We start from the raw sequence: 17,407 nt of genomic DNA on the forward strand, positions 1-17,407 counted from the left end.
ATAGTGTGTTGTCAATTATTGGTAAGGGGATTGAGTTTTGGAGCCATGAGGTCATGCTGCAGCTGTACAAGGCACTGGTAAGGCTGCAGTGGAGTGTTGCATATAGTTCTGGTCACCGCATTATAGGAACGATGTGGAAGCTTTGAAAAGGGTTCAGAGGAGATTTAGGGTGGATAGTGAGACCCTTTTTCCTCGAATGGTGAAAGCTATCACGAGGGAACATAGCTTTAAATTGAGGGGTGATAGATTTAGGACAGATATCGGGGCAGTTTCTTTACTCAGAGAGTAGTAGGGGCATGGAACGGCCTGCCTGCTAATATAGTAGACTTGCCGGCGTTAAGGGCATTAAATGGGTATTGGACATATATATATGGATTATAATGGAACGGTGAAGGTTAGATGGGCATCAGATTAATTTCACAGGTCGGTGCAACATAGAGGGCTGAAGGGCCTGTTCTAATCTGTAACGTTCTATGTTCTATTTATCAGACTTAACAGAGTTTAATTAAAGTACAATAGTAGAGTCTGATAAATATTATTTTTCCTTGATAAAATCTTTCAAGCTCTATCAGTCTTTTCATAGAATTCTTCAATAAACAGTCTCAAATCTTTACTTCTGACATGCACATCCAAGGAATCGCTCCACTCTATTCCACAGGTCTCTACTGCTGTATTTGAGCTGTTATTCTAAAAGGACTGGTAGTAGCCTTTCAGTAAGGCTGGGCAGGGTTCCTTGATCTTTGAGGATTGGCTGATGTTTCAAGATTTGCAGTCATCAGTCATTTGAGGGCGTGTTAAGCTCAGTACCAAGATTGCCTGCACCCATCCGTGCACTGAGGGAGGCTCGGAGGCTCTCTGCCTCAGTGAGAGAGCTCTGGCTACTGGGGCCTTGTTCCTCTACAACATCTCAGCTGGAGTGCTGCAGTGAATGCCTCAGGAAAGGGACTGTCATTTTCTTGGCCTGTGGGTTGGAGCATCACACTGTGCCCTTCAGAGCGATTACTTTTCTCCACCTCTTTCAGGGCAGTTACGCACTGAGGCCTTACTCTCCTGGCCAGGTTGCGGGTGGGATCCAGCCGTGAGCTGGGTCCCGAGTTTAAACCCCTACTAGCACTGGACTTTTCAGAGGTCACAGTTCTTAGCCACAAGAAAACTGTAGAAGCCCTACACAACAGCAGCTGTCAAAACAGTGAAATGAAAGAAGCAGAGGAAGGCGTATTTGGATGGGAAGGTGAATGTGGTAGAATATGAAGTCGGGTCGTGCAGCAGGTTTGTCAGCCAAAACATTCCTGTCGCCCAGGTATTCAGCTGTCCATTATGGTGTGGGTAAGGCAAGCCTGTCAGTATATAAAGTTATATTGCATTCTGGGAAGACCTGATGATATCACATGAACGAATGAAAGGCAAATGGAGCCCAGAGCATTAGCCACCAGTTCCATCTGCTTTTCGAGGGAATGGAGGAAGCAGACACCAACCCAATACTGTGGCCCCTGCTGATCCAGTGTCAGCCCTGTCACTGTTCCTGTTTCAATCCTGATCCAGTGTCTGCACCAGTCACTGTTCCCGATCCCGATGCTGACCCCAGGCAAGCCCTGACACTGTTCCCGATCCTAAATCAATGCCATCCCTGGTTACTGATCCCGTTTCTGATCTTGGGTATGCCCCAGCCGCTGCTCCTGGGGCCCTGACACGGTGCCAGTTCCAGTCACAGATTTGATTTGATTTGATTTATTATTGTCACATGTCATGAGATACAGTAAAAGGTATTGTTTTGCATCTTATTCAGGCATATTATACCTTGGAGAAATACATCAGGGTAATAGAACAGAACGCAAAGCATAGTGTTACAGCTATAGAGAAGAAGCAGAAAGAAAAACTTTAATATTAGAGAGTTTTATTCAGAAGTCTGATAACAGCAGGGAAGAAGCTGTTCTTGAATTTGTTAGTTTTTTTTAAAGTTTTGTATCTTCTGCCCGATAAAAGAGGGTGGAAGACAGTATAACCAGGGTGCAAGGGGTCTTTGATGACGTTGGTTGCTTTCCCGAGACAACAGGAAGTTTAGATGGAGTCAATGGATGGGAGGCTGCTTTGCGTGATGGACTGGGCTGTGTTCACAACTCTCTGTAATTTCTTGCAGTCTTGGGCAGAGCAGCTGCCATACTGGGCTGTGATGCACCTGCATAGGATGCTTTCCAGAGTGCATCTATAAAAATTGGTACGAATCTTTGTGGACATGCCAAATTTCCTCAGCCTTCTGAGGAAGTAGTGGTCTTGATGTGCTTTCTTGACCATAACACATATGGACCAGGACAGATTGTCGGTGATATTTACTCCGAGGAACTTGAAGGTCTTGACCATTTCCACCTCAGCACCATTGATACAGACAGGGGCATGACCTACACTCTGCTTTCTGAAGTCAGTGACCACTCCTCCATTTTGCTGGCATTGAGGGAGAGGTTGTTGTCTTCACACCATGTCACTAAGCTGTCTATCTCCTTCCCGTACTTTGTCTCATTGTTGTTTGGGGTCCTATCCACAATGTGATGGTGTCAGCAGCATGTTTGTAAATTAAGTTAGAGGAGAATTTGCCCACACAGTTGTGAGTGTGTAAGAAGTACAGTAAGGGGCTGAATATGCAGCATTGAGGGGCACCGCTGTTAAGGATTATGGTGGAGGAGGTATTGTTGCCTTTTCTTACTGTTTGTGGTCCAAGGGTCAGGAAGTCAAGGATCCAGTTGCAGACTGGGGGAGCAGAGTCCTAGGTCTTGGAGTTTGTAGATGAGTTTGGTTGGAATTATGGCATTGAAGACGGCATGGTGGCACTGTGGTTAGCACTGCTGCCTCACAGCACCAGAGATCTGGGTTCAAATCCTGCCTCAGGCGACTGACTGTATGGAGTTTGCACATTCTCCCCGTGTCTGCGTGGGTTTCCTCCGGGTGCTCCGGTTTTCTCCCACAGTCCAAAGATGTGCTGGTCAGGTGAATTGGCCTTGCTAAATTATCTGTAGTGTTAGGTGAAGGGGTAAGTGTAGGGGTATGGGTGGGTTGCGCTTCGGCGGGTCGGTGTGGACTTGTTGGGCCGAAGGGCCTGTTTCCACACTGTAGGTAATCTAATCTAATCAAAGACAGTTTTGTGGTCAATTAGTAGGAGTCTGTACCCGATCCAAATCCAGTGCCCGGCCCTGTCACTGATCCAGGTCCTGGCCGTGACCAGTTCCTTTTGATGCATCGACCTCAGTACAAAGCAGCTTCATTGGAGATGTAAACACTGCTCATTCTGAAACAATGTGGCTGTTAGCTCATGGCCAGGCAGTCCCAGGCCTGTCTCGTTTTGATGGGAAGTTGGTTGTCCACAGCCCAGCTGTATGAATACTCAGTTGGAGACAAAAACAACTACAGGTGCTGGAATCCCAGGTAGACAAGTAAGAGGCTGGAAGAACACAGCAAGCCAGGCAGCATCAGGAGGTGGAGAGATCAATGTTTCAGGTGTAACCCTTCAGGACTGGGGGTGGGTGTGGGGGGAGCTGCAGATAAAGGGGTGGGGGGGCGGGGCAGGGTGGTGAGGTGTATGAATACTGTTTGCTGCAGCTCTGAGGTTTGCAAATTGCAGAATCCAGCTAGATTTAAATTTGGTTTCTACACTGGCGTTTTCTTTTGTATCCATGCCCCATGAAAAATATATCAATATTTCTGTAACAATCCTGGAGGTTATGGGTCAGCTGACCACAGCCAGACCTTTGCTAATGGCAGTACGTATCTCCAACTGGGTCAGCACCAACCCCTCTTACCTCCTGCACCAGTCAAGCCACTATGGCACCACACAGTCCACAGCCCAGACTGCAGAGGTACAAAACCCCTGACTAAGAATGCCCCAACCAGATGCCTGACTGTGACGAATCCCCTGTAACTGGGGAGACAAGGCATACATGCTGTGAGCATACAGGTAGGTGCTTAATGAACAAGCAAGTGAGCAGCCTCCGAGGGTGCAGCCATGAGTTTATGGAATAGTGGATGGAGGGGCTGAATGGCGTACTTCCGCCCCTGATCCATATGGTCACATGTCAAAAGCTAATGGCCAAAGACAGGCATGAGCTATTCAGGATGAGCTGAGAGCTGACAAAGTCACAACTGAAGTTTGGGTTGAGCATTACCAACAGCAGGACAGACTCAAGGACAATTCATAGTGAGGGCAATAGGATGATTCAGGCCACAACCATCGCAAACATAGATCCATTTCAATTTCTGCGGATGAAAATGTGCTGTATGGATATTCAAGCTTGTCCTTCCATGAGGATGATGAGAAGAAGATTACAGTTTTTCAAATGGAAGTCAAGTTAAAGTGGCTTAGAATCAGCTGGCCGGAGCAAACAGCCAGTACCTGTGTGTGTAGGAAAATCAGAATCTGAGCATCTGAAGTGAGAATCTGTGTTGACGTTAATAGAAGGTGAAACTTTGAGAAGGACTCAATGGGTAGATATTATGAGAAGGCAAAAGTGAGTACTGCAGATGCTGGAGATTAGAATCAAGAGTGTGGTGCTGGAAAAGCACAGGTCAGGCAGCATCCGAAGAGCAAGAAAATCAATGTTTCGGGCAAAACCCTATCATCAGGAATGAGGCTGGGAACCTAGGGGGTGGAGAGATAAATGGGAGAGGGGTGGGGCTGGGGGGAAAGGTAGCTGAGAGTGCACTAGGTGGATGGAGGTGAGGGGAAAGGTGATAGGTCGGAGAGGAGGGTGGAGCGGATAGATGGGAAGGAAGATGGAAAGGTGGGACAGGTCATGAGGATGGTGCTGAGCTGGAAGGTTGGAACTGGGGTAAGGTGGGGGAAGGGAAATGAGGAAACTGGTGAAATCCACATTGATGCCATAGGGCTGAAGGGTCCCACGGCAGAAGATGAGGCGTTCTTCCTGCAGGTGTCGGGTAGTAAGGGTTTGGTGATGGAGAAGGCCCAGGGCCTGCATCTCCTTTGCAGAGTGGGAGGGGGAGTTGACGTGTTCGTCCACGAGGAGGTGGGGTTGGTTGGTGCATGTGTCCAGGAGACGTTCTCTAAAGCACCCTGTGAGTAGGTGTCCTGTCTCCCCAATGTGAGGAGACCACATCAGGAGCAACAGATACAGTAACTAACATGTGTGGAAGTGCAGGTGAAACTTTGATGGATGTGGAAAGCTGCTTTGGGGCCTTGGATGGAAGTGAGGGGGGAGGTGTGGGCGCAGGTTTTGTAATTCCTGCGGTGACAGGGGAATGTGCCATCAGAAGGTTCATACAAGGAGGAATAACAGGGCCACACAGAATTGAAGGGAACAGAGAGAGTTGCCCATCAGCACCTGTGGGCAATGGTAATTATAGATGGACTGAAACCCTGCCACAAAAGATAGCCGGGAGAGTCGATGGAGACTTGTAGCTTGACAGGAGTAAGGTACTCACCATGGCACCTATGGGAGAAAACAAATACTCCTCAAAAAGGTCAGAACACATGCCTCCATGCTGTTTCTCCACTAGCGCATGTTGATCTGCAAATTTGTCAGTTTAATATTTGAGTTATTCGCATTACCTACTGCTTTATTGGGTTTTTTATTCATTGTATTTGCTCTATGATGTGGGTCTGGACGTGCAAGGGCAAGCCAGACATTCAGCTATTATTCCATGGAGAAGATAAACTGTCTAAACTTTTCTATTTGTGTTTTGCTGTCTTGAGAACAGTACCTCTATTAGCAAACCTTTGGTATGCTTTTATTTCAGACACAGAGCCTTAATCGTGAGAAATTCACAAGAACTAACAAGTACCTTTGAGGCAAGACTATCTTAATAATGGGGTTAAAAGTAAGAAAGAAAGAAACATATAGAAAGTTTTTAGAAATTGTTAGTGAGGAATATTTTGTCTACCTCAGGTTGCTGCATGTTCAGAAGTATACCCAGGCTAGCCTGTACCTCAGTGCAGAGCAGATTTGCTACACTAGTACGGTTAAGGGACATTAGTTACATGGAGGTGTTCAAGAATTAGTCTCTTTAGACCCTGGGTAGGTTAAGGGAGATGTTCAAAATTTCAAAGAATTTTGGAAGTGTCAATAAGGAGATACAAGTTTACATTAATTATAAAAAAAAGTGGTGTCAAAAATACAGCACTTAATCGCTGTTGTGGCATTTAATGCATGATATGAGAGTGGTGGCTACATACTTAACTGTAACTTTCAGAACTGAATTGAATGAATATTTGAAAAAAGAAATATTGCAGGACTATGGGCAAACAGCATGGAATGAGGTGAATTGAGCTTTCAATGAGCTAATACAGGCAGGATGAACTGTAGAGCCTCCATTTGTATCTTTGATGAAATGCAGTCTGAAGAAATGTTGAAATGCGAATGTTCCAAATTCTGATCCCACATAGTCATTGCCTTTGGCTGAAACTGAGGACCTGCTGAGTTCCATATCCATGTTCAACATCTCCAGCCACTAATCTAGTGTTCCCACCTTTTCCCACAAATTGAGATTAGAAACTTGTCATAAGTCTTTAGTGTGAGCTGTGAGAATGGAGCGGGTGAGAGCAGGGACCTGTTACAATTTGAGTACAGCTGTTCTAATGCTGCCAGATCTCCATGGCAACCATTGCTGCCTCTGAGCTCCGCAATCCAAAATGTCAGCTCCCCAAATTTGGGAAGCTAATTATTCTGTCTCTTCCACCTTGTGAGTCAGAGGAACAGCATTGACAATAGTTTATCAAGGTCAACATGATGAGAATCTTCCCCAGATCCACATTGTCAAATGAATCATGAAGATAAATACTTCCGATTCATCGCACATGTCACTAATGCATAAAAAGGAATAATGGAAGCAATCTCGGTAAGAACCGTTGTGTTGTTTTTATTATACTTTCTCAGTCTTTATGTAGTGTAATAAAATCAAACCTCACACTTTATTATCTTTCCTTATTATCTATAACTATTCAAACACAAGATATCTGTAGGTGTCTGTCTTATTGTTATTCCTGTATTATACTTGTCTGTCCAATATTTATAGACATTATAATCTGAAAAGTTGTAATTGGAACAGTGGAAATATGGAGACGACAGCAGATGAGATTAAAGATATAGACCATTATTCAGAGCAGTTGGACTTGTGTCAGGAGGTCTCATGATGATCAGTTCTGCAGACACTACTTTTCCATGTAAATTTAAACAGTTTGAATAAAGGCTAAGAGAGAATGATATTAAAATTTTCATGATACCAAAATAGAAACTCAGCGAATTTACAAAAATACAGAAATGTGTAAACATTGAAATGTAGAAACCTTCAAGCCTGCTCCACTATTCAATACAATCGTGGCTGATCATGCAATCTCAGTATCCCACTCCTGCCCTCCCCCTGTACCACCTGATCCCTTTACCCCCAAGGGCCATGTCCAGCTCCCTCTTGAATCTATCGAATGAACTGACTCCAACAGCTTCCTGAGGGAGAGAATTCCACAGGTTCACAACTCTCTGAGCGAAGAAATTCTTCCTCGTCTCAGTCCTGAATAGCTTGCCCCCTATTCTTAGACTGTGACCCCTAGTTCTGGATTTCCCAACATCGGAAACATTCTAGCCTGTCCAGTCCCATTAGGATTTTATATGTTACTATGAGACTCCCCCTCAGTCTTCTAAATTCTAGTGAATACAAGTCCAGTCAATTCAGTGTTTCCTCATATTTAGTCCTGTCATCCCAGGAATCAGTCTGGTGAATCTTCACTCAACTTCCTCAATAGCAAGAAGGTCCTTCTTCAGACTAGGAGTCCAAAACTTCACACAGTACTCAAGGTGTGGCCTCACCAAGGCCCTGTATATCTGCAGCAAGACATACGTACGTCAATATGCAAATCCTCTCGCCATGAAAGCCAGCATGTCCATGTTCAGTAATTGTTCCACCATGACACCCAGGTCTCGTTGCACCTCACCTTTTCCTAAATTGACACTATTAGGGACATTAACAAGATGGGAAGCAGTCGAATGAAAGACAGATCGAAATCAATGTCGTTAAATGTAAGAATATAGAGTTTCACAGGAGGGTCCACAAGAGGATGTTTCATGGGAGAAGCAAATAGTAACAACTCCACTCCTCTCAGAGAATTGTGGGGCTTTGGAACTCTGTCTCAGAAGGCAATGAAAAAATGGCCACCGAATATTGGTCAGACAGAAATAGAGAATCAGATAAGGGAACCAAAGACAATTGAGAATGTGGAATTTGAAACAAACAGATTCATCATGATCTTATTGAATAATTGACAGGCTCCAAGGGGCCAAATGACCTACTTATACTGTGAATGCGAGTGTTTATATGCCTGTTCATAAGTAGCTCAGGTCCCGCCACTCAGTGGGATTGTCTGGCTTCACAAAGATAAGGTGTTATTGATAATAACTCTCATACCTTAAACACATGATTGTCATCTCATCCACAAACATCCACTCCCTCCACCACTGACACTCTGTGGCTGCAGTGTGTACTATCTACAGGATGCACTGCAGTAATTCACCGAGGATCCTCAGTCAGCACCTTCCAAACCCATGACCACTTCCATCCACAAGGACAAGTGCAGTGGATACATGGGGACACCACTATCTTCAAGTTCCCCTCGAACTTGGAAATATATCTCTGTTCCTTTACAGGATCAAAAACCTGGAATACTCCCTAACCGCATTGTGGATCAACCTACAACACACAGACTGCAGTGGTTCAAGAAGGCAGCTCACCACCACCTTGTCAAGGGTGACTGAGGGTGGGCAACAAATGCTTGGATAGCTAGTGATGCCCATGTCCCACAAATGAATTAAAAAAAGATTACACTTCAAAATTCCTGTTAGATAAAACATTTGAATTCTGCACTCATGAAATAAAACTAAAGAATGTAAGTATGTTGCTTCTTTAGAAATGTTGAATCTTCAATCAATAGTGGATAGAAGTCCTGCCTATTCATCAAAAGCTGTGACAGCCAACTTCAGAACTGCACTACTGAAACGTTTCAGTGAAAACGTCAGTACCAGGTGAAACATGGTATCGTACAACAGGTTTGTGGACAGGAGGTGTGGCTCTCCATCAGAATAAATGAAACATAGCCCCTAACCAATCATATATTATCTATAATGAATACAGCATTGGGCTGCACAGAGTAAAGGTTTGGATACTTCTGCACTTTAATAAGTATTGGAGACAATTCCTGAGACATTTGAATGCGGAGAGTGATATTACAAATACAAGTTGTTGTGAACCTCAATTCTTTTCAGCTTTGACCAGCTGTTCCTAACTGGAGACCATTTCTCTTCAGAATGGCAGAGCCTGGGAGAGATAAAGACAGATCCATCCAGAACATCCGCACTGTGTACAGTATCAAGAACCCTGAGGAGAAAGTAAAGTTTTATAACACATGGGCAACAAGATATGAAAAGGTGATCATGTCCTTTCAATCTCTCTCTTTGCTTTAATTCTCTGCTCCTGGCATCATTTTCAGTTTGAATTTCCTCCGTTTGAGATATTCATTTCATTTCCTGACAAGTCATAGAATACAAGCTATCATCAGCAGATCACCTATGACAATTGCAAAACTCAGATACATCAGATTGCATTCACAAGTATTTCTAAACAACCTGTTCAGAGACATTATTATTCTGCCTCTGTAGCAGGTGGGACTTGAACCCAGGCCTCCTGGCTCAGAGACATGGGCACTATCACCATGCCTCGTGGTCCCTGGATTGATGCTGCTTGTTTGTATGGGAAGTGAAGGTTGTAAGCATTAACTTGAAGGTTAACTCCCCTTGTAGGGAGAGAAGAAAAGGGAGATAGACAAGTTATGATATATCGATAGGAAAGAAAGCCATAAAGCTAATGCTCATGTTATTACTCACTAAAAGCATAATAATTAATGGCTGTATGTTGGCCTTTAGTGCGAGAAGTAGAGAAGTCTTGTTGCAATTGTACAGAACAGTGAGACCACACCCGGAATACTATGTGAAATTGTGGTCCCAATATTTAAGGAAGGATGCTCTGACATTGGAGATGGTACTATAATGGTCAAGTGTTTGGTCCCCAGGATGTGAGGCTTGTCATGCGATAAGAAGCTGAATAAATTCGACCAATATTTTCTGGAGTTCAGAAGCATTAGAGTTGATGATACAAGAATCATGGCCTTATCAGAATAGACACTGAGAGGTTGTTTCATCCAGCTGGGAACATGGACCCAAATTCCCAGGATGAAAGGACCATCATTTAGGATTAGGATAAGGAGAACTTTCTTTGCTCAAAAAATTCTGAGCCCACTGAGTTGTGGATGCTTCATCATTGAGCTATCTAAGGCTGAAATAAACAGTTGAGCTGAAAATGTGTTGCTGGAAAAGCGCAGCAGGTCAGGCAGCATCCAAGGAACAGGCGAATTGACGTTTCGGGCATAAGCCCTTCTTCAGGAATGAAATAAACAGTTGTTTGGTTTGTTGAGGAAATTAAGGGATATGGGAAGTGGGTGAGAAACTCAGATTGAAGTCTAAGATTAGTTACTGTGGTATTGTTTATTGGAGCAGACTCAATGGGCCAAATGCTTTCTCTGTAATGCAGCTCTGGAGCCACATTAGGACAATTTCTCTAACACTGTAATATTGTAAGTTAGGAAATAGAACTGAAAAATGCAAGCTATTAAAGTTTTACTGAGATTCATGGAAACACTGACTAAGTGTTGTTCTGTATGTTCTTACAAACCTGTCAGTGAGTATTGAGTCAGTGCAATGATGCTGCCTGACAATCTGATTTGGGTTTAACAGATTTTGTCACAAAAAATGCAATGTAATACAATAGCCATACAGTCATAGAGTTGTACAGCACAGAAACAGATACTTCTGTTCAACTCGTCCATACTGACCAGATAGCCTAAATTAATCCAGTCCCATTTGCCAGTGCTTGGCCTATATCCTTCTAATCCTTTCCTATTCATATACCCATCCAGATGCCTTTTAAATGTTGTAATTGTACCACCCTCCACCACTTTCTCTGGCAGCTTATTCCATACACTCACCACTCTCAGCATGAAAATGTCACCCCTTAGGTCCCTTTTAGATCTTTCCCCTTTCAGCTTAAATCTATGCCCCCTCGTTTTGGACCCTGGGGAAAAGACCTTGCCATTTTATCCTATCCATGCCCCTCCTGATTAGATAAACCTCTATCAGGGATGCCTCAACCTCCGACGCTCCAAGCAAAACATCCCCAGCCTATTCAGCCTCTCCTTAGAGCTCACACCCTCCAATATCCTTGTAAATCCTTTCTGAACCCTTTCAAGTTCAACATCTTTCCTATTGCAGGGAGAGCGGAAATGAACGCAGTATTCCAAAAGTGGCCTCACCAATGTTCTGTATAGCCACAAGATCTTCCAACTCCTGTACTCCATGTAGTGGCCAGTAAAGGAAATCATACCAAAGGCCTTCTTCACTATCCTATCTACCTGCGACTCCACTTTCAAGGAAATATGAACCTGCACATCAAAGTGTTTTTGCTCAGCAATGCTCCCCAGAACACTACCATTAAGTGTATAAGTCCTGCCCTGATTTGCTTTCCCAAAATGCAGCACCTCGCATTTATCTAAACTAAACTCCATCTGCCACTTCTCAGCTCATTGGCCCATCTGCCATACAGTCATAGAGTTGTACAGCACAGAAACAGATACTTCTGTTCAACTCGTCCATACCGACCAGATGGCCTAAATTAATACAGTCCTATTTGTCAGCACTTGGCCGGTATCCCTCTAATCCCTTCCTATTCATATACCCATCCAGATGCCTTTTAAATATTGTAATTGTACCAGCCTCCACCACTTCCTCTGGCAGTTCGTTCCATACACTCACCACTCTCAGCATGAAAAAGTTACCCGTTAGATTCCTTTTAGATCTTTCCCCTTTCACCTTAAATCTGTGCTCCCCTAGTTTTGGACCCTGGGAAAAATGACCTTGTCTATTTATCTTATCCAAGCCCCTCATGATTTGATCAACCAATATAAGGTCATCCCTCAGCCTCCGAAGCTCCTAGTAAAACATCCCCAGCCTATTCAGCCTCTCCTTATAGCTCAAACCCTCTAACCCCGGAAACATCCTTGTAAATCTTTTCTGAACCCTTTCAAGTTCAACAACATCTTTCCAATAGCAGGGAGACCTGAATTGAATGCAGTATTCCTTCTTCACTGTCCTGTCTACCTGCGGCTCCATTTTCAAGGAAACATGAACCTGCACATCAAAGTATCTTTGCTCAGTCCTGCCCTGATTTGCTTTCCCAAAATGCAACACCTCACATTTAGGTAAGTTAACCTTCATCTGCTACTCTTTGGCCCTTCAGCCCATCTGATGAAAGTCCTGCTTTCCTCTGAAGCTACCCTCCAGTCTTTGAGCCTCTCACCCCAGGTTGTCAATGATACAAATATCTTAGCAAGGATGCAGCAATCAATTCCCTAGCTTCCCACAGAGTTATCTGGGATAGAGCTGATAAGATCCCTGGGATTTATTCCACCTTTATGTTTTAAGACATCCAGCATCTCCTCCTCTGTAATATGGACACTGCTTCACTACTTGTTTCTGCAAGTTCTCTAACTTCCATGTCCTTCCACTGACACAAAATACTCGTTTAGTACCTCACTCATCTCCTGTGGTTCCACACATAGATGGCCATGTGATCTTTGGGCCCTATTCTCTACCTAGTTACTCTTTTGTCCTTAACATATTCTTGTAATCTCGTTGGATTCCCCTTAAGCCTATTTGCAAAGCTGTCACATGTCCCCTTTGTGCCATCCTGATTTCCCCCTTGGGGATACTCCTGCTGCCTTTATTCTCTTTTGGGATTCACTTGATCCCAGCTGTCTATACCTGACATACATCTGCCTCTTTTTCTCGATCAGAGCCTCAATTTCTCTTGTCATCCAGCATTCCCTACACCTACCAGCCTTACTCTTTGCACTAACAGGAACAGACTGGCTCTGAACACTCCTTGTCTCATTCATGAAGGCCTCCCACTTTCCAACCATCCCTTTACCTGTGAACAACCTTTCCAAATCAACTTTTGAAAGTTCTTGCCTAATACCGTTAGAACAAAGAATGCATTTGAATCATGTTGAAATGTTTGAGGATTTGGAAATTGAGAAATAGTTGCTGCGAAAGACCAGTCCTCTCAATGAACTTCAAATATGTTGGAAAGATGCCAGATGACACTGAGAGACTGCATTTATAAAAGGAAGATCAACAATTTTTAAGATCGTTTTCAACAGATTATTGCTAATTTTGTCATGATCAGGGGTCTTACTGGTCTTGAGTGATTTGATGATTTTCAGCAGGAGTTAAAAACAGTGGGCAGAATCTTGCCTGACTCTGACCGATGCAGACAAGAAAAGTGTGTAAATCAGTGAGACTTCAAGCGGGGCCCTTCTTGATGTCAAGACCAAAAAATTGCACTTTCCAACCGAGACCTGCTCATGAGCAGTGAGAGGCTTGTTAACATAAAGTGTCACTTATTATCACCGTCACTATTAACTGATCTTTCCTTATTAATATACACTCCCATTCACATCAGTCATTCATCATAGAACCCTCACAGTGTGGAAGCAGGCCATTCAGCCCATTGGGTCCATACCAACCCTCCAAGGATTATCCCTCTCAGACCCACCCTATTCATATAGCCCTACGTTTCCCATGGCTAACCCAGCTAACCTGCACATTACGAGCAATTTAGCATGGCCAATCCACCTAACTCACATGTCTTTGGACTGAGAGAGGAAACCGGAGCATCCGGAGGAAACGCACACAGACATGGGGCAAATGTGCAAACTTCAGACAGACAGTCACCCGAAGGTAGAATCGATCCTGGGTGCCTGGGTCTGTGAGGCAGCAGTGCTAATCACTGAGCCACCATGCTACACCCTAAGTCCTATTCTCCCACTCCTTGCAGGGGTAGTCCTCACCTGCTTTTGGGGTGCCATGGAACTTTGACATTGGATCTTGATCTGAGGGACATGCAGCAGCAGCACAGGAAGCCAATAGGAGATGGTAAGTGCTGTATGAGGACTGAATCCTCAGCATGACCCCTGAAAGGAATCATTACATATAGCAGGCTGGTGAATTCTAACATTTCAAATGGGAAAGAAATCCGTTCCATGCTCCTATACACTGTTAACAAGACCTTCTATCTCTGATGGGGATAGGTAATTGACTGAGTTTTGCCAGAATATTGTTAGCGTCCATTGCTTTTGCAGTGTTCAGTGCCCCCAGCCATGTCTTAACGTCATGTGGAGTGAATCGGATTGGCTGAAGACTGGTATCTGTGATGCTTGGGAGTATTAGAGGAGGCTGAAATGGATCACCCACTTGGCACTTCTGGCTGAAGATTGTTTGCGAAAGCTTCAGCCTTACTTTTTGTACAGGTGTGCTGGCGTCTTCCATCATTGAGAATGGGCATAATTGTGGAGTCTCCTCCTGCAGTGAGTTGTTTAATTGTCCACCACTATTCACCACTGGATGTGACAGGACTGCGGAGTGTACATCTGATCCATGGGCTGTGGGGTCACTTAGCTCTATCTATCACTTGCTACTTATGGTATTTGGCATGCAAGTAGTCCTGATGGTATCTTCACCAGGCTGACACCTAATTTTCAGGTATGCCTGAGTAATCTCCTGACTTCCCCTCTTACTCTCTCCATTGATCTGCTGGCTTGGTGGTAATGATTGAGGGGGGAATGCTGGGCAATGAGGTACAATTCTGCTGCTGTTGACGATGATGGGTCCCCAGTCTTGAGTTGCTAGGTCGGTTCAAAGTCTGTCTGATTTAGCATGATGATAATACCATACAACATGATACCATACAACATGATGGAGGGTGTTCTCAGTGTGAATACAGGACTTCGTCACCACAAGGACTGTGCTGTGGGCAGTACTACCGATATAGTTGTAGACAGATGCAAATGCAGCCGGCAGATTAGTGAGGATGTGGTCACATATGTTTTTCCCTCTTGTTGGTTCCCTCACCACCTGCCACAGATTCAGCCTAGCAGCTATATCCTTCAGGACCTGACCAGCTCGATGAGTAGCGGTGCTGCTGAGGTATTCCTGATGGTGGACATTGAAGTCCCCCACCCAGAGTACAATCTGCACCCTTGTAGTCAGCTGTCAGTGTGACAGGACATAGCCAGAGATGATAATAGTTTCTGGGACAAGGTTTGTAAAAGTATGATTCCGTGAGAGAGACTATGATCTGGACTCACGTGAACACACATTTCCTAAAGGACATTAGTAAACTAGATGGCTATTTATGAAGTTTAAATTGTTTTCATAGTCATCACTAAACCAGTTTTTTTTTACTTTAAAGCTGAAGGCTTTCATTAACTGAATTCAAATTGCACCGTTTGTCACAGTGGGATTTGAACCCAAGCCCCAGATCATTAGCTGGTGCCTCAGTATCGTTCAGTGACAATAATACTACACCACTGTCTCTCCTCATCTATACCCCAGCACACTTGTGCAACATGACTTGATTCACTCCCGAGTGCACAAGGAAAACAATTGTGTCCTTCACTATTGAACATTTCTCTGATGGGAATTATCAAATGAAATTAATAAAGATAACGTTTCCTTTTTTAAGGATCTTGCATTGATAAATTATCAGGCTCACACCTTTGCTGCTGAGACACTGGATCCTGTATTTCCCAAAAAGCGAGAAGATGCTCTCGTCCTTGACATTGCCTGTGGAACAGGAGGGGTTGCTGAACAGGTATCAGACCAAGCATCAATCAAATCAATGCATGTTTATTTCAGGTTCTGTTGTTATATATAGAATTAGAGTTAAATAGTAATCTTCCTCCTGACCTGCTCAGTAAGCTTGATCTGTCTGCTATGAGTGACAGTCCCAGTTAATGTTTGAAGCTATCAGTGATTTCAGATGTTGTCAGCCACATGGAACTGGGGGAGGACAGTTACGATGGAGACCTGCTGAACCGTGTGTTATAGTCCCAGCTGACATTATTACTGGACAGGTCAGATCCCAGACTAGAACCTGGCTACATCGATCATACTTTGGTTTGTTTTGGTATTAACAAAGTGGTAAGTGCTCAATGCTACAAAATAGTTTCTTATTAAAACAAATGAAGACAAAATAGAATAAACAAAATTATCTACTGATAATACAAATTTAAAGATTTCTAATTGTGCAGTAAAAGTATCCTTTCACTACTTCTGAAAACACTCCTTTATAAATTAAAAAGACACAAATAGCTTTTCAATAGTACCAAAAACACATCCTGGGACAGCACACAAAACACCATTCATGTAGAGTCCTGTTATGAAACATCTCTCTAGGTTTAAGTCTCTTGTGATTTCAGCTTTTAAATGCAGATAACTTCTTCCTGGGGCTATTAGACACCTGCTTAAAATTACTAAGCTTTAAGTAACTCTTCAGTGTTTTATCCCAACATTTCTAGTCTGGGATTAACACCCACTGTTCACTCTAAAGTAACTGAGTTCACAATATATCCATCCTTTTTCAGGAGTAGCAGTCTACATAGCCATTCCATTCGAAAGGCTTCACAGGAATGTTCTGAACTCAAAGTTAAACTAAAAAAAAAACTTCTCTCCACGAGCCGTGGCTGTTTTCTTTAAACTTTAAAAAAGCAAATTCCAGGTGACTTCAAAAACACAGAAAAATCTGGACACCCCATTATTTAGTTTGCTTAGTCACAAAATAGTCTAAAATAAATAAAACATTAGAAGTGCAAACAAAACCCATTGATTCTAAACCAGAACTCAACAACCATATTGAAAGAAATAGCTGCAGAAATACTTACAAGTTAATTAATTCCAGACACACAGAAAACCCATCAGTTACTGACGCAAAAACCAGAAACCCAAACGTACAGTAAATTATTTATATGTAAATATATAGATCACTCAATTTGTATCACACATGCTTCTGTAAATAGTTCAATTAGCTACTATTGTTCATTGCTATGTATCTATGTTCACCAGTGTTATTTCCAGTTCCAGAGGAGCAGAAAGATTTGAGAGATCAAGTATAGTGGGCAAATACAAAAGATAATTAAAAGGTCTAATGCAATGTTGGCCTTTTTTTTTGAAATACAAGAAGATAGGAAAGGTTTGTCATAGTCTTCTAAAGCATGGTTCGAATCCACCAAACTCACCCCATTCAGCTGTGGGTACCACCACTGAGGAAGGATGCACTGTTCTTGGAGCTTCACAGAAAGATTGTAAACTCCTGGCAACCATGTGAGACTAAAGCAGATTGTTTATAACCATAGTATCATAAAGATGAGAACCCAGCGAGATAAAGCTGTCATCGTTAAGGTTACCTTTACTGGAACTGTTTGCCCTGTACCCTTGCTCCTTGACCCTACTCTGACATTGTTTTATCTGCAATT

The 17,407-nt window shown here is 43.4% G+C and overlaps 1 protein-coding gene across 3 annotated transcripts in view; it reads left to right on the top strand.

Annotated features, from left to right (window-relative positions):
* The window catches only part of LOC122562949 (methyltransferase-like protein 27), a 44,856-nt gene that overhangs the window by 16,094 nt on the left and 11,355 nt on the right, over positions 1 to 17,407 (top strand). The window contains exons 1-3 of one of the 3 annotated variants that reach the window (XM_087973722.1): positions 8,897 to 9,011; positions 9,293 to 9,413; positions 15,619 to 15,747. In XM_087973722.1, coding sequence (XP_087829848.1) covers positions 8,899 to 9,011; positions 9,293 to 9,413; positions 15,619 to 15,747 — 363 coding nt within the window. In that variant the 5' untranslated portion in view covers positions 8,897 to 8,898. Of the gene's footprint in view, positions 1 to 8,896; positions 9,036 to 9,292; positions 9,414 to 15,618; positions 15,748 to 17,407 lie in introns of those variants that run through there. The other 2 variants (XM_087973723.1, XM_087973724.1) reach the window with 2 other exon arrangements.

Source organism: Chiloscyllium plagiosum, unplaced genomic scaffold (assembly GCF_037043375.1).
Source record: "Chiloscyllium plagiosum isolate Xiang-an unplaced genomic scaffold, Cpla_swu_hap1 HiC_scaffold_26, whole genome shotgun sequence".
Lineage (NCBI taxonomy): Eukaryota > Metazoa > Chordata > Chondrichthyes > Orectolobiformes > Hemiscylliidae > Chiloscyllium > Chiloscyllium plagiosum.